The sequence below is a fragment of the Bufo gargarizans genome, chromosome 5 (assembly GCF_014858855.1).
Source record: "Bufo gargarizans isolate SCDJY-AF-19 chromosome 5, ASM1485885v1, whole genome shotgun sequence".
Lineage (NCBI taxonomy): Eukaryota > Metazoa > Chordata > Amphibia > Anura > Bufonidae > Bufo > Bufo gargarizans.
The window spans coordinates 166,212,731-166,233,644 of NC_058084.1; the positions used below are offsets into that span (position 1 = coordinate 166,212,731).

Here is a 20,914-nt window from a genome sequence, read left to right on the forward strand (position 1 = left end):
AGATGGGAGCAGATAAGATGTATTCTTCCCGGTGATTTACTGTATTTTCCATCATGGCTCAGTGCAGGCGGGTGATAAAATGGCACTGGCTTTCTAGTGGTGTGGCCCTCATAAAAGCATTCAGATTAATGACTTCCTCACTATTCCTTTTATTTTTAACTAGCGTTTTTTACGGAGCCTATATTATATTTATAATTAGGAATTATTGGCAATTTATTCTATTGCTAATGCTCAGTAAGATATATAGGGTCAGATATTCTTGTTTATTTGGATTTGCACTCGGATATCAGTTCCTTAAAGGGTTTTTCTGAGATTCAGATTTTGATAACCTATCCTCAGGAAAGGTCATCGGTATCAGATCAGCGGGGTCTCGCCAATCAGCTGTTTACGGTGAGCGCCTTGGCCTTCTCGCAGCTTACCTAGCACAGCGCTGTCCATTAGATAGAGGCCGTGCTTGGTATTGCAGCTCAGTCCCGTTTACTTGAATGGAACGGAGCTGTGCCTAGGCCAAGTGACAGATGAACATGACATCACTAGCCTAGCAAGAGGCCAACAGCCAGGACCCCTGACAATCTGATATTCCTGAGGATAGGTCATCAGTATCTGAGTTTTGGGAAAACCCCTTTAAATTGGTTCTCTGTGCCCCCTACTTGGCTGAAAACAAAGGAACCATGCTGGTGTGCCCGTAGCAATAATGTTGTAGTATGCGGCTGTTTTTAAAGGGGTATTCCAGCTGGTAATATTTATTACGTGTACACTCTGCAAATATTTCGACTTTAATAATTGTAATGGATACAAAATAATTTATAGAGATTTGATTTCACTTTGTATATTTTTTCTTTTTGCATTTATTTTGTAACAACAGAATGTAAGACTCCTTCAGATCAAAGGCGATAAATACTTCCCTAACTCCTGCAGATAGTATGTACATTCTTTGTATAGGGGGCTGCCCATTCCATCTGCCTGACCAGTCATGTATCGGGCTGAGCCCCCTGGACTATGGGGCTGTTACACTGCAGTCACATATTCCCCTTTATCCCCTGCCCTGTTGGGCTGAAGGGACACCACAGGTGATGGGGGTATTGGTGAAACACCAAGGACTGTAACCTCTCCTGACATGTCAGTTTTAGTAACTTCTTGCATTCTCCATGGCATGCCAATTCTGGAGCACCTGTTTGTATGACTCTATATTGTGAACTTCCTCTGTTATTAATACTAGAAGTTTATGAATGACTTGCCAGCAATAAAGGTCTACCTGAGTGTTACCAGTTGGGAGGTGTCTCTGCTCAGTCTGACATTATCCAATCAATGCTGACAGTGCAAGGACACCCCCCAACCGATAACAACCATCTGGACCATTACTGCTGGCAGTTCATAATGGTAAGTGCTCCACAACTGTTAGTACATGGGGAATGTATGTAGTTACTAAAACACGCGCTCTTTAAAGGAGTTGAAACAATCACTCATGGCAGTGTTCCTCAACAGTGATGGCCAGTTCGCAGTGTTCGCCCGCGAATATATGCGGGCTGCCATCTTTTTTCACAAGTCCGGCGAGGCGCGGGTAAGCCCTTACCTGTGCCGCGAGCCTTTCTGAAAACAAATGCGTTCACCGGGAGCAGGCAGTTCCGAGAACAGCCCGATGTAGGCCCCGGTGGCTGTTCTCGGAACTGCCTGCTCCCGCTGACCGCACTTGTTTTCAGACCGGCTCGGGCACAGCCACAAGTAAGGACTTACCTGCGCCTCGCCTGACTTGTGAAAAAAGATGGCAGCCCGCATATGTTCAAATGCGAACTGGCCATCACTGTTCTCCAACTCCAGTCCTCAGGGCCCACCTGCCAGTCATGATTTGAGACTATCCTTCAGAATGAACACCTGTGGTAAGTCCTGATGTATTGACAGTAATTATATCACCTGCTAAATACTAAGGAAATCCTGAAAATGTGACTGACAGGTGGGCCCCGAGGACTGGAGTTAAGGACCAGTGACTTATGGAATGCAAACCCTGACTAATCAGCTGATCACCCATGGTAGTACTCCCAGCATTCATTCATGGCCACTGCAAGGGAAATGTTTTATTACATTGAGGCTCTTCAGGTAAATAGCTCAAGTCCACCAGAATGGGAACTGCTAGCACAGGGTGTCTCTCTGTTCTAGGTTATAGAAGAGGAACCCAACAAGCAGAGGTGTCCCTGCTATAATGTCCACATGCCCTAATCTGGCATATGGACATAGGATATCTGCACACCCTACAGCTATTGGGGCATGCTGGGATTTGTAGTTTTGCAACAGCTGGAGGGCCGCAGGTCGAGCATCTCTGCCCTAAGCCCATCTAGTTTTGTGCCTTTGCCTTATTTTACACATATAGATATGTATTTTATTATGATACTTTAGAGTAAACCGGTAAGACAGTCTGAACTTGCTACAGGTGCTAAATAATGGAGCGGCAGTCATACATCTCTTATTCTTTTGAGAAATCTGTGTTGCAAATACATTTTGAAATATATTAAGTCTGACAGAACCACCTTTATTCCACTTGTCCTAGGGTAATAAGGTGGCAGTTTCTTTTCTCTCTAGCTGATCTCATGTATTTTACAGAGTGCAAAGAAACACTGTGCAGCGTTACTACTGTGATGTATGTGTCAATCATGTTTCAGAAGACTGACAGCTCTCTGCGGGAGAGTTTAATTTTACCTCAGTGAGACACAGGTAACGGTGCGGAGTGTCAGGTGCAACATTAATATATCTATCTACATTTCTTTGAAAAGCATTTCAATTGCTCTTAACCCTGGTTTTGGTATTTTTGACCTTTGTATTGCTATACTCAATATATTATAAATTACAGTATTCTTTAGTTTTGTTATTTGAATACATTGTTACTGTCACAGTGATTTTTAGTGCTAACCAGTTACATTCCTCTCAATGTAAAAGATTAAAGGGCTGTGCCCATGAATTATAGAATTATGGCAGAGACAGTATGATGTTGCACGCTTTATTATTTAAGTGAATTATAAAGGTTCCTTTAAATAGGCTAATTATCAGGGATTGAATGTTCCTACGAATGCTCATTCTTGATAATTGCCCTTTGTAAATGTGCCACCGATCACCTGAAGAATGAGCAAATGCTTCATCGGGTGAAACCATCATTGATGTGATACCCAAAATCATTGTTTTAGGGCAGCAGATTGTGCTATGCAAACAGGGATCTGCTGCCCATAAAATAATTCTGTACCAATAGCAATTGCTTGTCCCCATACAGTGGAGATGATTGCTGCATGTAAATAATATTTGTCTATGTATCAGCCTATGTGAAGGGTTCATTAAGAGGACCTATCACTTCAAAATATATCAGCAATCAGCAGGAAGTATTTTGTAGTACTGACCGCTATCTCTGTATAAACACTTACACAGAGAATGCCATCAATCATTAATAACACCTCCCCATGTACAGCTATCTGTGACTGACAGCTATCTCTATATACACACTTACACAGAGAATGCTATCAATCACTGATAACACCACCGCTGTGTACAACTATCTGTAAATGACAGCTATCTCTATATACACACTTACAGAGAATGCTATCAATCACTGATAACACCACCGCTGTGTACAACTATCTGTAAATGACAGCTATCTCTATATACACACTTACAGAGAAAATGCTATCAATCACTGATAACATTTCCCCTGTGTAAAGCTATCAGTTACTGACAGCTATCTCTATATACACACTTATACAGGGAAGGCTGTCATTGATAACACTATCCCCGTGTACAGCTATCAGTGACTGACAGCTATCTCTGTATAAACGGATGCTATCAATCATTGAATACAGATCCCTGTGTACGGCTATCAGTGACTGAGGGCTATCTATGTATACACACTTGCACAGAGAATACTATTAATCACTAATAACATCTCCCCTGTGTACAACTATCACTGACTGACAGCATTCTCTGTGTAAGTGTGTATACATAGCTAACTGTCAGTCACTGATAGCTGTACACAGGGGAGATGTTATCAGTGATTAATAGTATTCTCTGTGTAAGTGTGTATACATAGATATCCATCAGTCACTGATAGCCGTACACAGGGGATGTGTAATCAGGGATTGATAGCATTCTCTGTGTAAGTGTGCATACATAGATGTCAGTGACTGACAACTTTACACATGAGAGGTATTATCAGTGATTAATAGCATTCTATGTGTAAGTGTGTATACAGAGATAGCTGTCAGTCACTGATAACTGTACACGGGGGAGGTGTTATTTGTGATTGATAGCATTCCCTGTGTAAGCATTTATACAGAGATAGCTGTCAGTCACTGATAGTTGTACACGGGGATGGTGTTATCAATGACAGCATTCCCTGTGTAAGTGTGTATATTGAAATAGCTGTCAGTAACTGATATCTTTACACAGGGGTGGTTTTATCAGTGATTGATAGCATTCTCTGTGTAAGTGTGTATATAGAGATAGCTGTCAGTCACTAATAGCTGTACAAAGGGGAGGTGTTATCAGTGACTGATAGCATTCTCTGTGTAAGTGTGTATATAGAGATAGCTGTCAGTCACTAATATCTGTACAAAGGGGAGGTGTTATCCGTGACTGATAGCATTCTCTGTGTAAGTGTGTATATAGAGATAGCTGTCAGTCACTAATAGCTGTACAAAGGGGAGGTGTTATCAGTGACTGATAGAATTCTCTGTGTAAGTGTGTATATAGAGATAGCTGTCAGTCACTAATAGCTGTACAAAGGGGAGGTGTTATCAGTGACTGATAGCATTCTCTGTGTAAGTGTGTATACATATCTATCAGTCACTGATAACACCTTCCCTTGTATAACTATTAGTGACTGACAGCTATGTATACCCACTTACATAGGACATGCTAAAAATTACTGATAACACCTCCCCTGTGTACAACTATCAATGACTGAGAGCTATCAATCACTGGTAACACCTTCCCTGTGTACAGCTATCAGTGACAGATAGCAATCTCTGTATACACACTTAGGGTACTTTCACACTAGCGTTAAAGTTTTCCGTTATTGAGTTCCGTCATAGAGGCTCAATACCAGAAAAAAACGCTTCAGTTTTGTCCCAATGCATTCTGAATGGAAAGCAATCCATTTAGTATGCATCAGGATGTCTTCCGTTCAGTCCCTTTTACGGTACCAAGTGTTCTGGAAAAACTGATCCAGTTTCCCGGTCTTTAAATACCTGATCCGTTTTTCCGGATGACACAGGAGAGACGGGTCTGGTATTGCAATGCACTTGTCAGACGCATCCGGAAACAAATGATATCTTTTTGCATACGGATTTCCAGATCAGGCAGTAACGGTAACGGAACTGCCTGACAGATTCTTCTAACACTAGTGTAAAAGTACCCTTACACAGAGAATGCTATCAATAACTGATAACACCTCCCCTGTGACTGACAGCTATCTCTCTATACACACGCAGAGAATGCGATCAATCACTGATAACTCATGTACAGCTATCAGTGACTGTCAGCTACAGTATGCAATATGAGGGAACGCTCTGTCTCAGGGGTCATCAATGACAGACTTCTCATCAAACAGGGGGTTTTCAAGCTCAAACCGTGCTTTATTGTATCACTTTAAGCAGTACAGATGATCTTTCCAGTTATCAAGTCACTGGGTGAGGTACCAGCACCAGCACCAGCACCAGAAATATAAAATAAACACCTGCCCGTCTGGGCTCTAACTAACACTTTGATCTCTATCTCACCTCTAAGCCAGGGACTAGTTCCAGCTCCACTCAGCCATATGGTCCAGCAGCCTCCTGACTGTGACCAACAGGCAACCTTGAGGGAATCGGGGTCCAACAGCCCTCCTGGCTGTGACCACACTGAGCATCTCAGGCTTCCCTCTTCAGACTCTCCCACCTGAGGATTGTTGCAGACTTTTAAATGAGAACCGTGGACATGGGCCACCTGTGAAACTCGCAGTGAGTCGTGGGAAATAAGCACCCACCAGCTCTATGCCTATTCCCAATAAAGCCAGACCTGGATTAGCTGATACCAACTATACTAAGTAAAAACAGCATCCACTATCTATCTTAGTGGACACACTAGCTCCTGGCTTTTACTTCACCAACTCACAGTTTGTATACACATTTACACTGGGAATGCTATCAATCACTGTAACTGACTGCTATTTCTGTGTATACACACACACACACACAGAATGTGATCAATCAACGATAACCCCTCCCCTGTGTACAACTAAAGTCAGAAATAGCAGAGATTTAAATGTATAACATACAAGTTTTCCCGACTATTTTCCCATAAAACTGTACATCAGCTTCTCCTGCTCTATAACATGCTGCTTGCAGATTGCACTGCATTTTGTGGTGACTGGTCCCCTGTAATTCAGGACCACAGTTTTACAGGTATTGTATAGTGATTCTTTTCTAGTAGCACATTGAACAGTGTATTGATAAGGCAAACTTTTACTGATAATGTGACAACCTTCTTTGGGGTCTTAGCATATAGTGACATTTTAAGCTTGCATTGTTCTTGCCACACAGCTGTTTGTCACTGTCATGTGAATAAGGCCTAAGAGTTCGCACTTGTGGGCCACAACCTCTAACCCTGTTAGAACCACCACTCAGCCCTTATTTATGCTGGCTCCGGTAACTTTCCTTTGACATGTCGTTAATCTTTTTTTGTGTAAATAGGGGATTTTTATGTCATAGCCTGATGATTATACAGAGATGAGTGTCACAACATACTGTAGGTACTAGTTATTTATTTCTGCAGTTACTTCTCCTGAGCCAACCCACTATGACATCCAATGCCTCCTTCTTTTTAGAGGGAACCTGTCACGTTTAACATGGTATCTGAGCTGCTTGGCAGCAAGTTCTAAAGCAGGAGAAGCTGAGGAGATTGATATAAAGTTTTATGGGAAAAGATTCAATCACTGTCAATCATTGATAGGACCACCTCCTTGACTTTATAGTCCAGAATAAGCAGGAACTTAAATGAATAAATTACAAGTTTTACTGAAACTTTTCACACAAAACTATAGATCAGTCTGCTCACAAGTTCCCTTTTAAAATATTTTCTTCATCAGCTGTATTAATATGCTAACTTTAGCAAAATGCCACAGTACACAACTTTTTTTTGAATGACATGTCATAAAAAAGAGGTTCTGCAGCAGTTTAGGTTTGTTTGATGAGTAAAAATATCCCTTTTAATATGAATTATATAAATTAAGAATCAGGATAATCTATGACAGGTATAATATACTTCTCCTGCAGCCTCATGTGTTTATATGACCACTTCATGATGACGTCAAATATTCTTTGAATCTACAGCACATCTACATTATCCCAATACTGTACTAATCCAAGTTCCTCTTTTTTTTCTTGCTTAGGTCATTTTTTGGTTGGGTATCTACACATCTTTGCTGGCATGATTGTGGCTGCTGGGGCATGTAGTGCAGCAGAGGGATTGCTACCCTAGTACTAACTGCTCCTCACCAGGGGGATTACATTAAAAGGTTTTAATGAGATTAAAAAAAATGTGGCCAGAGAAAGGAAATTTGCAGCCGGGGTTGGGCTACCACTTTAAGCCTATTCCACACAGTGGAAGACATTGAATGGCCTATACAGACCCATTACCCCTTCTACTTCACTCATGTCAGTGAATAGATGTAAATAGCTGCTGCATTTTAGCAGTGTAAAGGCTGTGAAAGCAATAAAGCAGGGCCAACGCCCTATTGATGACCATGCTTTTGGAATGCAATTCCAAGCAGCGCATATGGGTATTTGCAGTAAATGTTTTTATTGTAATTCTATTCACATTAAGTATGTATGGATCTATATTTTTACATGTATACTTATGTATAACAAATAGGGTACATACCTGTTTACAATTACATTTTAGTTATATGCCATTAATATGTTATAATAGAATTTTAAATATACGGTAAGTATAGGTTACAATTTGTATAAGTCCTGACGGTCTTTGTAAAGGACTTTCAATGAACTGCGATACATGGCTCACCCCCCTTCCCATGACAAAGGGGTTAAATGTAGCAGCGTAGCAGAGATGTATTTCAGCACAGTACAGCATTTAGCACCACTTGGCTGTCGGAGCGCTCTTGAACAGATAGCTTTTCATTTAGCCTTTGCTCTGACAGCACATGCCCTGGATAAGTGGTATAGGTCTGTACAGGTGAAATCTATTCTCACATTTGCCTCAGGGGCGACTGGACTGTAACAGAATTTTTCAAACCCGTTGGGCCCAACCGCAAAGCGGAGAATAAATGGCTGACGTGCCAGGCCTCGACAGAAAAATCAATGCCTGGTTATACAGACATGACAGAGCTAGGCTGCAATTCTCCTCCGCAAAGGCACTGCATTTAGCATGGTTGAGCTTGTAAAAGTCTCATTGTCTTTTCTGGCTTAGAAAAATGTCTGCTGAAATAGATTTGAATATTTTTCTAGACTCCTATGGTTCACGCCTTCATTTGTTTTTATTCATCTAGGAAATTTGCCTGTAACGTCTGCGATAGAAGTTTTAGAGAGAGATGGGCCCTGAACAACCACATGAAGCTGCACACGGGAGAAAAGCCGTTTAAATGTACCTGGCCCACATGCCATTATTCTTTCCTCACGGCCTCTGCCATGAAAGATCATTACAGGACTCACACAGGTCTGTTAGAAATTATGTGTTCATTATCTTCCTGGTTATATATAAAACTCATTTATGGGCAAGTAATACTTCCGTGTTTTTTTTTTTAATTAAAGCGAAGATGTTTTAACAAACACCATTAACATGAACATTGAGAGAGCAGACGTTTCCACTTTGAAACATCCCCTTGTATTTCTAGATGCTGTAAATGAAAATTGAATCTTTATGGTGCCTTATTTTAGTCTTGGAGATAAATGTTCTTGCATGCTCTCTAACCGTGGCTACAATATTGCCATCTCCTCTTGCTGTTTGCTTATATTCATCTCTCTTTTCTAGTTGGTTTATTTTTTTGCATGTTTTTTTTTTTCTTTCACCTTTTGTTACTTTTCAGCCATTGAGTTCATCAAGGTGTCATGAGCATCCTAGGCTGCTTAGTCATTCCCATTTCCACCATGGCCAGGAAATTGTTAACATCTGCTTCACTCCCAGTACATTGTACGCTATAATTAAAAAGAATGAATGAAACAAAAAATTGCCCAATCATTGTGCTGTAATCCAGATGTTCACCTCTTAGGTGAAGATTCCAGGTTAAAAAGTTCTTTATTGAGAAATATCCCAAGCAGTTGGTGGGAGGCCCGGGTCTATTTAGCTCCTCTGTCAAGGGTGTTGACGATTTAAGGTCTCCAGCTTGCCCTGAGAGATCACTTATATCGAACCGCAGATGAAAAGCCAGTGCAGATGTAATTTATCGTCGGTGTTTCCTTCTAAAGAATAATTGTGGAGACTTGGTTAGATCAATAATATAGATTTTTGTTGTTAGGTCTTGTAGTCTGCACCATAATGAGAGAGAGGGGACAGTGGCTGTTTTCTAATAGAATATAAAGGATTGGTTTCCGTGTCTTTCTGCATTTGAATGCAAAATGGCACACTTGAAACTAATCCAAGATGTAAAGAAAAAATCCACTTTCCATCCTGTCTGTGCCATCATGTAAGCGTTCTTTGTGGTTACCTAAAGCAATTATTCATTTTGTCTGTCCAAGAAATTTTAAGGTTACAAGTGTCGACAGTGTAATAAAAGTACTCACAACTAGCCAAAAGCAATCTCTGTCTCAAAGCCAGAACTCTTTAGAAGTACTGTAGTGTTTTTCAGATCTTCATGCTCTTCCCAATGTCTTGGGACTTCTATAATGTGTAGATAAGACAAGCACCATGCCTTTCATCAGACATGGTGAGTACCTTAGCCAACAATGTTGAGAAGGTTCTAAAAAACTGATGGCACAAAGTAGAATGTCCGTAGTAGCTTAAGAGCAGCTTTTTCATCTCTTGTCTCTATGGCCTTGTCTCTGGATACCATTGTTTTATTTAGCACTTGATCTTTTAACCATGAAACCAAGAACAGTTCCATTGGTGATTCATTTGGTGCTTTTAATTTGTTAGAACATTTTAGTAGATAGGAATAACTGCTTCTCGTGAATTAACACTGGATAAATGCATAAAAAACATCATCATGATCTTTACATATTGACCAGTTAACCCAGAATGGCTATAATTTCATTTTTTGTCCTTTACGTCAACGTTTTAGGACTGCATTGGAGGTTCCATTTGCAGCCTTATTTGCAGATTCTGAATTATTTGCTGGAAGAACTTCACTAGAGATGAGCGAAGTTTTCAAAAATTTGATTCGGAAGCTTTGCAGAATATAAAATTGATTTGATCTGAATTTATTCATGAGGAAGCTTGTTAAAGATCAGCTATTTCCCATCTGCCTGTACATCAGTGTACATCACTGTGCATTGCAGAAACATGCAGAGCTAGTCCGCTGTAGTAGTGGAACAGTTACTATGCGTCAGTATGGCAAGCAGGTGAAAGGTGTCACTCTTAAAATCACTTTACACTTCACTTATTTGGTCAGTTACGGGCCAAAACTGACCAAATAACTGAAGTATGAACTCAACTTTACAAGTCAATCTTAGCGTCAGGTATAAAGAACCGTGCAGTGGCCCCAAATTCTACTATAGAATGAAAGGGCACTCTTTTTTTTACATTGTCAGCTTATTACACATAGATTTCTACAGAACCTGTTCTGTTACATGCTGATTAAAGTACATGACAGACCGCAATTTCACCCCAATTACAAAATTAAGGATTAACTGATTTCCTTATGTATAAAAGAATGTAAAAAAAAAAACGTAAAATCTGTAGTATCAGGCTGCAATTTCACCCCAATTACGCAATTAAGCACAATTAGGGATTGACGGATTTGCCTATTGATAAAAGAACGTACACACCCTAAAATGTGTAGTATCAGGCCTAAATTTCACCCCAATTACACAATTAAGAATTAACTGATTTAGTTATGGAAAATGGAACGGGAACATCCCAAAATCTGTTGCATCAGACTACAATTTTAACCCATTACACAATTAAGTATTAACAGATTAATTTATGCTAAAAGAACGTGAACACCCCAAAATCTTTAGTATCTGTACCGCAATTTCACCCCATTTACACAATTGAGGAGGATTGAATTATGTATAAAAGAACGTGAAGACCCTAAAATCTGTAGTCTCAAGCTGCAATTTCACCCCACTTACACAATCAAGGATTAACAGATTGAATTATATATAAAAGAACGTGTACACTCCAAATCCTGCAGTATCAGGCCACAGTTCCACCCCAATAACAGAATGAAGGGTTAATGGTATTACTTATGTATAGAATAATGCAAACAATCTAAAATCAGAAGTATTAGAACACCTTTTAACCCCAATTAGTGCAGCAAGGTGTAATAGAATAGCTCCTATTAGCCAAGCTTTACACTGTTCCATTGGATAATGCCTCCCTATTAGACCGAGCAGAAGAAGACTTTTTATAGGGCTGTGATATCACAGGGGCTGGCTATCTGCTGATTGGCTGGCTGCACGGCATTATGGGTGATCCCTCGTTCCCGGGCTTTTTACTTCCTCTTTCTAACATGTTGCAGGAGCCATTTTAGAAAAAATATGATTCGTTACCACAAAACGCATGGAAATTCGACTTAGGGATGAACCAAATTTTTCCTGAAATTCGGATTGAATTCCACTTTGTCAACTTCGATTTGCTCATCTCTAATGGACACTATCAAAACAGAACCCAATGCATCCCACAATAAGTCATCGGGGTCCACCAGGTGCTGTTTGTGTACTTTATGTGACTGATCCTGCTCTTCGTCATTTTCAGTTTTCTGCTTCCTAACAGCGGATGTAGACACAGTCTCAATAATAATAATAATAAAAAAAACACTGTCCATTATGATCAAAACACGAGTATATGAACTGGGATGGGACAAGCTGCCTTGGTGCTCAAGGCAGGGATTTCAGAATGAGGACTCCCCAGCATAGTAGAAAACACACAGTAGCTTAAGAGCAGATTTTAGATCTTATATCTATAGTCTTGCCCCCGGATGTAGGTTTATTTAGCACTTCATCTTTCAGCTATGAAACTAACTGCAATGGTGATTCATCCAGTGCCTATGATTTTCAGGCTCATTTTACTAGAAAAAAACAACTGATTCTCATGAATTAACACTGGGTAAATTAGTATAAAACATCATCATAAGCTCTACATATGGACCAGTTAACCCAGAATTGGTATAATTTCATTTTTGTCTTTTCTATCAACATTTTAATTTGACCCATTGGCAACCACATACGCAGATTCTGATATATTTGCTAGGAAAACAGTGTGGTATGCAGCATTTTTTTTCTGGTGAAATGATGGACCCCATGACAGAACCCAGTGGACCCCATTATAAGTCATTGGGCTCTACCAGGTGCTATTTAAGTCATTTTGTGTGCTGGATTAGACTCTATCAGTTTCAGTTTTCTGCTCCTTAACAGAAAGTTTTAAATAATGCAGATGTGGACCCAGCCTTATACAGCTTAATATAAAAAATAAAACACTGTTCACTATGATCAAAATATGCATATATGACCTGGGGCAGAACAAGATGCCTTTGTGCCCAAGGCAGTTGTTTCAGAATGAGGGCCCCAAACTTCAATCCCTAAAGCTCCACATGAAGGACTTTGTTACCTCCTATGCACCTCTTCACCAACAGTCTTAATGTTCTTATTTATAACACATACTCATAATTTTCTTCTTTTACTTGCATGTCCCGCTGTCCACTCTTTTATCCATCTGTATTAGGGGCTCCTGCAGCTCCTTTCCTGGTTCCATCCACCACCTCCTTGTTTTTGGTTTAATTTAGTTTTATTGAAGTAAAGAACTATAAAATACATAGAAAATATAGAAAGTCTCAGGTATCAATGCGAGAGTACATAAGTATCATAGATAGTTGAGTTTTCACAGAAACAACCCCTACGTTTTGCATGGCCTTGTGAAAATCCTGAGTAATAAGAAAAATAGAATACCCAAGAGATACTCCTGGGGAACAAACCATATAGACACACCACATAGGGGAATAAATGGGAACACATGGGAGCTAATTCAAGAAAATTGTATACATTCAAACTTCTGTCATCCTGAAGCGTGATAATTGTGGGCTAAAACAAATACTTGGACTTAGTATGGTGGATCATCTCCTAACCAGATATGATATTGAAGAGAAGCCTCAAAAGCAGTCTAGCGGAGCCACAAGGAACAGAAGTTTGAATATTTAAAGGGTTTGTTAAGCAATTTATATTGATGACCTATATATCAGGATTGGTCATCAATATCTGATCAGCAGAGGTCAGACACTCCTGCCAATCAGCTGTTTGACGAAGAGGCATCCCTCCATGCGAGCACCGCTTCCTAGTCTTTACCCTATGCATTGTCTCCTGTGGAGCCCTTCCAAGCCAAAGTGTAGTGTAATGAAGAGGAAGTAGTGTTCCCATGGAGTGCAGCCTCCTCTTCAAACAGCTGATCGGGCGATCAGATATACAGTCGTGGCCAAAAGTTTTGAGAATGACACAAATATTAGTTTTCACAAAGTTTGCTGCTAAACTGCTTTTAGATCTTTCTTTCAGTTGTTTCTGTGATGTAGTGAAATATAATTACACGTACTTCATACGTTTCAAAGGCTTTTATCGACAATTACATGACATTTATGCAAAGAGTCAGTATTTGCAGTGTTGGCCCTTCTTTTTCAGGACCTCTGCAATTCGACTGGGCATGCTCTCAATCAACTTCTGGGCCAATTCCTGACTGATAGCAACCCATTCTTTCATAATCACTTCTTGAAGTTTGTCAGAATTAGTGGGTTTTTGTTTGTCCACCCGTCTCTTGACGATTGACCACAAGTTCTCAATGGGATTAAGATCCATGGACCCAAAATGTCAACGTTTTGGTCCCCAAGCCACTTAGTTATCACTTTTACCTTATGGCACGGTGCTCCATCGTGCTGGAAATGCATTGTTCTTCACCAAACTGTTGTTGGATTGTTGGAAGAAGTTGCTGTTGGAGGGTGTTTTGGTACCATTCTTTATTCATGGCTGTGTTTTTGGGAAAAATTGTGAGTGAGCCCACTCCCTTGGATGAGAAGCAACCCCACACATGAATGGTCTCAGGATGCTTTACTGTTGGCATGACACAGGACTGATGGTAGCGCTCACCTTTTCTTCTCCGGACAAGCCTTTCTCCTGATGCCCCAAACAATCGGAAAGAGGCTTCATCGGAGACTATGACTTTGCCCCAGTCCTCAGCAGTCCATTCACCATATTTTCTGCAGAAGATCAATCTGTCCCTGATGTTTTTTTTGGAGAGAAGTGGCTTCTTTGATGCCCTTCTTGACACCAGGCCATCTTCCAAAATTCTTCGCCTCACTGTGCGTGCAGATGCGCTCACACCTGCCTGCTGCCATTCCTGAGCAAGCTCTGCACTGGTGGCACTCCCGATCCCGCAGCTGAATCCTCTTTAGGAGACGATCCTGGCGCTTGCTGGACTTTCTTGGATGCCCTGGAGCCTTCTTAACAAGAATTAAACCTCTTTCCTTGAAGTTCTTGATGATTGATTGAGGTGCAATCTTAGTAGCCACAATATCCTTGCCTGTGAAGCCATTTTTAGGCAAAATGCAATGATGGCTGCACGCATTTCTTTGCAGGTCACCATGGTTTTCAATGGAAGAACAATGATTTCAAGCATCACCCTCCTTTTAACAGGTCAAGTCTGCCATTTTAACCCAATCAGCCTGACATAATGATCTCCAGCCTTGTGCTCGTCAACATTCTCACCTGAGTTAACAAGACGATTACTGAAATGATCTCAGCAGGTCCTTTAATGACAGCAATGAAATGCAGTCGAAAGGTTTTTTTGGGATTAAGTTAATTATCATGGCAAAGAAGGACTATGCAATTCATCTGATCACTCTTCATAACATTCTGGAGTATATGCAAATTGCTAATATAAAAACTTAAGCAGCAACTTTTCCAATTTCCAATATTTATGTAATTCTCAAAACACTTGGCCACGACTGTAGATGACCTATACTGAGGATAAGTTATCAATATAAATCACTGCACAGTCCCTTTAACTCTCTTAGCTACAGTTATGTCTTCCATCCTCATAATTATGTACAGTCATTCAGCCCAGTGGACACGAGATTGAGAGACATCTGATTTCCAGAATCAGGATGACCATTCTCATAGCAATAATGATGGCAGGTCTGTGGAGCATAGAGTGCAACTATTTTAAAATCTTTCTTATAGAATACATTATATAAGAAGGTAATGTCTTCCCAAAATCTCTTAACTAAGGTGCAACTCCACCACATAAGTTCCACTGACCCTACATCTCCAACAAATCACCTCCATCTTTCATCTCTCTGATTTTCTTTTCAATCTAGATATGTGCATGCCCCATCTCATGAGCACCTGTATTCTCTACCTACCACTCATCTCGTCCCTGTTATAAACTAATACTATATATATTTTTAAACAAATGTTTTTAACAGGTTCAATTATGGCAAAATATTAGGGCCTCTAGAATAGTCCACTCAGGTAAACAAGTAATTAGGCCCTCATGCTATATTATCATCTATTGTTGAGTTCAGTCTGGTACAGCATGCCCAGAGGCAGATTTTCATACTGCACATATTGATAACCTATCTCCAAGGTAGATTATCAATATCAAATTAGTGAGGAAATAGCACTGTGAATGGAGCTGGAATTATCCCTTTGAACGTAGCCAGAAGGTGAGCTCCTTTTAAAGTGTAGTGGCTGTACCAGGTAACTACATCGCAGCTCTCCGTTCCCATTCACTGCAATCTGCGGTTCTGTTTTTGCAGATAAAAATACCGAAACACACACAGAAACCAGCTGGACGATTTAGTATATTAATAGCCTTCAAGATTTGCCGATATCCATTTGAAAACAGTTCTGGCATACTGTAGCTGCCTGTGGCTCTGTCTAGAAATGTGGTGCTTATGTGAATGTCTTAACAAGACGGTCTGCATCGGTTTGTTGTTGCATCAGTTAAAGAACATGGAGCTAATTTGCCAGTAGTCTTTCTTATTAATCTCCAAAAAGTACCCCTGAAGATGTGTGTGTTCCCATGACTGAAAATTCTCCCTTTCAGATGTTTGGTTAAACCATATGTGACTGGGGACAGATGGATTCTAAAGTCAGACTACACATGGTTTGTTTGTAGTCTGTAACTATAGAGACACCTAGGACTCCATATGAGCTGTGGGCACAAAATGTTGTTACATACGTATGCCTCAATGGGATCTTGTCTTATTATGCTTTATTATTAGCATTGTTATATATGCCATAAATCAGAAAATATATTTTTTGTTAAGCAATTGTGTTTTCTAAATAACCTGGTATGTTAAAAAATGTATAGAATCTGCAGATTCAGTATAACTTTTAGTTTGTAAATATAAATATTTGCTTATTCTGGGCTTAGGAGTCCAGCAGGCAGTCCTACTCAGTGAATGATAGTTATGTATGTATGCACACTCAGGGAGGTTGTCAATCATTATTTGCTGAATACGGGACTCCAAAGCATAGAAAGAGCAGGTATTTAGATCACTAATTTAAAAGTTATATTGAATATTTTCCAACAACTGTATATTTCACTATGCTCAACTCCTCCTGCTTTATAATATGCTCCCTGCAGATGAGACTGTATTTTAAATACAAACGGTCTCAAATTCAGCCAGATATATGGGCCACACCAGCCTCTCCTTTCAGCCCTACTGCTAAAGACATGTTTGGATGAACATTGCATTCTACACTGCCAAACATGCAGGAGAATACCACACTAAGTACCTTTTAAACCCAGTGATGTCTCCTCTTCCTCATCATCTCCTTTCAGACCAGACCTCCATGAGGAATTAGGTCAGCCGTGTCTCAACTCTGCAGTTTGCCACACAGACATCTTAGGTTCCTTATTTTACCATCATCCTCCCTACCTTCTCAACACAAGCTCACCATCCTGATGCCCCAACAGTCTTATCCTGCTGCTACTACCAATACTGTGCCTCCTGTGCTCCCCAATGGCCACAAACACTATACTGCAAAAATAATAGTGCCATACAGTTAGTCCCACCAAAGTAATAGTGTTCCTCAAAAACCTACCAATAGTAATAATTCTCTTCCATAGTGCCCTCATTAGTAATAGTGCCCCCCATTAGTAGTAATACCCTCCATATTATGCCCAACAATGTCCCCACAGTACCCCCAGTAGTAATAATGCCACCATAGTGTACTCCTGAAGTTCTAATGCCCTCCCACAGTTATAATCCCCCCAGTATTATAATGCCCCCTGTAGTGTCAGAGTATATATATATATATATATATATATATATATAAAATGCTTCTTCTCTGTAGTGCCAGTATGTGTAATGCTCCTACGTCTCCCCATAGTGCCAGTATATCAGTGCATGTAGTGCTTCCTCCTTCCAACTTTAGTGACAATATAAAATGTGCCCTCATAATGCCAGTATACCATGCTCCTCCGTCACCCTGTAGTGCCAGTATATAAATCCCCCCCCCTGTAGTGCTATTATATAATGCTCCTCCGTCCCCATGTAGTGCCAGTATATATTGCTCCTTAGCCTGTGGTTCCCGTGTATCATGTTCCCCAGCCTGTTGTGCCAGTATATAATGCCTCCCCCATAGTGCCAGTATATAACGCTCCCCCACCCTATAGTACCAGTATATATAATGCTTCCCCATCCCTGTAATCCCATTATATGTTCCCTGCCTTGTAATGCCCGTATATAATGTTACCCCACCCTGTAGTGCCAGTACGTAATGCTCCCTAATGTAATGCCAGTATACAGTACTTCCCCTACCCCTATAGTGCCAGTATATAATGCTCTCCCTCCCCTGTTGCCAGTATATAATGCTTTCCCCCTGTAGTGCAAATATGTAATGTTCCTTCATTCCCCATAGTGCTGATGTATATACACATATAAAAAAAAAAATACTCTGCTGACTTCCATTCTCGACCACCGTCTGCGATGCAGATGACAGAGCTCTACCGGTCTGTGGCCTGATTTGCTATGTCCCGATGCAGACGGCCACCATGAATGATATCACTGCGGCATCCTGCGCTAGGTCTCATGCGATCATGAATGCCTTCAACATAACGCTAACATTCGTGGTCATGTCATCATACGAGACCCGGTGGTGATGTCATTGCAACCTCCTATGCCATTCTACTGCCTCTTAGGCTCCAGGCCTAGTTGCTTGCGGCCTATGAGGCGGAATGGCGTGGCCAGGAGCTACAGGCTCCCGTTCCCTGCCGTAAACTGCAGATGGGAGTTATGGGCAATTCTCCAGTTTGCAACCCCTTCCCACAGCGCCAACCCTGTCCATCTACATGACTGTTTGGCCATACATCTAGCTAGGTCAGCTACATGTTATGCTTCAATATCCGACTTTTTTACGTAGCTATCTCTGCTCTCCAATGGAAATCCAGGTGGAAGAGGCATCTGGAGTTATTGCCTTTCGCTGATATACACTGCTCCACTCTCTCTCCTACTACACGGAGATGCAATAAATACCACAAGTTGTATTTGTTTTCTTTTGCAGTTTAGTTTTAGTGCTCCATATACACACCATTATGATCAAGAAGACATAACAATCATTTATTTTCCTTGCTAACACAAAAAATAAATGTAATAATATACACAAACAGAACATGTGAATAAATTCTAAGTGTAATTGTATATAATAGGTATTCACATTGTACATTTTAGACAATATTTAGTGTGCTAAGAAAGGCCAGATGTATGGGAATTGTAAAAAAAAATAAAAAATCAGGATATGCATAAAAACTGTTCAAGTGCATAAAGCAGCCCCATCTGGAAGGCATCTAACAGAAATGAAGTTGTACAAAACCATTCCATTGATAATAAAGCTAATTTTTATGGGTCTGACAAGTATGTAATTATGTTCAGTGGTGCTTTTCAGATTTTATCACAGTCAATAAACCGCAGTGGTAATTTCATTCCCATTTGACATATTTACATGGAAACATTTGATTGGAGGAATTAGTAACCCTGAAAGCCTTGATAGATATGTTTTAACGATCTGTGACCTCTACAATCCCACATCTGTTTATTGTTGCAACAGGCGAGAAGTCGTTCTTGTGTGACCTTTGTGGCTTCGCTGGTGGGACGCGTCATGCCCTTACTAAGCATCGGAGGCAGCACACAGGTTGGTCATCTCAACTTCTGACTATTTATACTCCTTTTATCCTTTGGCCAGGTCTTAAAAGTGCAGTCAATGCAATCTAATCATTGTTGATAAATGCTGAATGTTACACTTAACCTCTTCATTAGATCTGCAGATACCTATACAGCCTTTGTTGTAGAATATGTAGATCCTGCCCTTATGCGAATCATGTTGGGGGTCCTCAGAATATCCCTGAGCGTTGCAGTAATCTGGCCACATGTGCCATTTTTATTTTTGAGTAGCCGCTAAAACCGTTAAATCTGGGTTCCAGCAAATATAGCAGCCACATCAGTCGTCGTCCAGCTTTCCTTGTCCTAAAAGGCAAATTTGACTTATTTTGCTTAGATAAGAGCATTTCAGATTGCCCAGTAGACAAGTACATATCAGAGGGCAGCAGGTGCCTGGCTGTAACTCTCCTCCCCTGGCAGAAGTGGTCTCAGTCTTCTACTGCCAGTCAAGGGGAGCACATAATGGCTGTTAGATATTGAGCAGCTTAATATGCACCTCCATGTGAATAGGTAGCACTCTTGGGACTATCGGTTGTAAGACGGTAGGCACTGCTGTGACTATTTGGGGAAAGGGAGGTATATCTGGGAGCCCGTTAATGCTGTGAAAGTGATTGTTACAGGGTAAGGCCTCATGCACACAACTGTGCCGTTTTTTGCGGTCCACAAAAAACGGAAGCCGCCTGTGTGCCTTCCGCAATTAACTGAACAGGCGGCCCATTGTAGAAATGCCTATTCTTGTCCGCAAAACGGACAAGAATAGGACATGCTATATTTTTCTTGCGGGGCTATGGAACGGAGCAACGGATGCGGACAGCACACGGAGTGCCGTCCGCATGTTTTGCGACCCCATTGAAGTGAATGGGTCTGCACCTCCATTTTTTTGCGGCTCGGATGCGGACCCGAACAACGGTCACGTGCATGAGGCCTAAATAGAGGGGGTATGCTGCTGTAAATGCTGTGGGACACAATGCTGTGGTTACCTTTGAGGTCCAATACAGTCAGGTCCATAAATATTGGGACATCAACACAATTCTAACATTTTTGGCTCTATACACCACTACAATGGATTTGAAATGAAACAAACAATATGTGCTTTAAACTGTCTGTAGACTGTCAGCTTTAATTTGAGGGTATTTACACCCAAATCAGGTGAACGGTGTAGGAATTACAACAGTTTGCATATTTGCCTCCCACTTGTTAAGGGACCAAAAGTAATGCGACGGAATAATGATCATAAATCAAACTTTCACTTTTTAATACTTGGTTGCAAATCCTTTGCAGTCAATTACAGCCTGAAGTTTGGAAAGCATAGATATCACCAGACGCTGGGTTTCATCCCTGGTGATGCTCTGCCAGGCCTCTACTGCAACTGTCTTCAGTTCCTGCTTGTTCTTGGGGCATTTTCCCTTCAGTTTTGTCTTCAGCAAGAGAAATATATGCTCAATCGGATTCAGGTCAGGTGATTGACTTGGCCATTGCATAACATTCCACTTCTTTCCCTTAAAAAACTCTTTGGTTGCTTTTGCAGTATGCTTTGGGTCATTGTCCATCTGCACTGTGAAGCGCCATCCAATGAGTTCT

General features: G+C 40.8%; 1 protein-coding gene across 1 annotated transcript in view; it reads left to right on the plus strand.

Moving 5' to 3' along the window:
- Positions 1 to 20,914, plus strand: part of ZNF407 (zinc finger protein 407) — a 536,938-nt gene that overhangs the window by 305,594 nt on the left and 210,430 nt on the right. The window contains exons 5-6 of the mRNA XM_044293117.1: positions 8,519 to 8,685; positions 19,224 to 19,307. Of these exons, the coding sequence (XP_044149052.1) occupies positions 8,519 to 8,685; positions 19,224 to 19,307 (251 nt within the window). The remainder of the gene's footprint in view (positions 1 to 8,518; positions 8,686 to 19,223; positions 19,308 to 20,914) is intronic.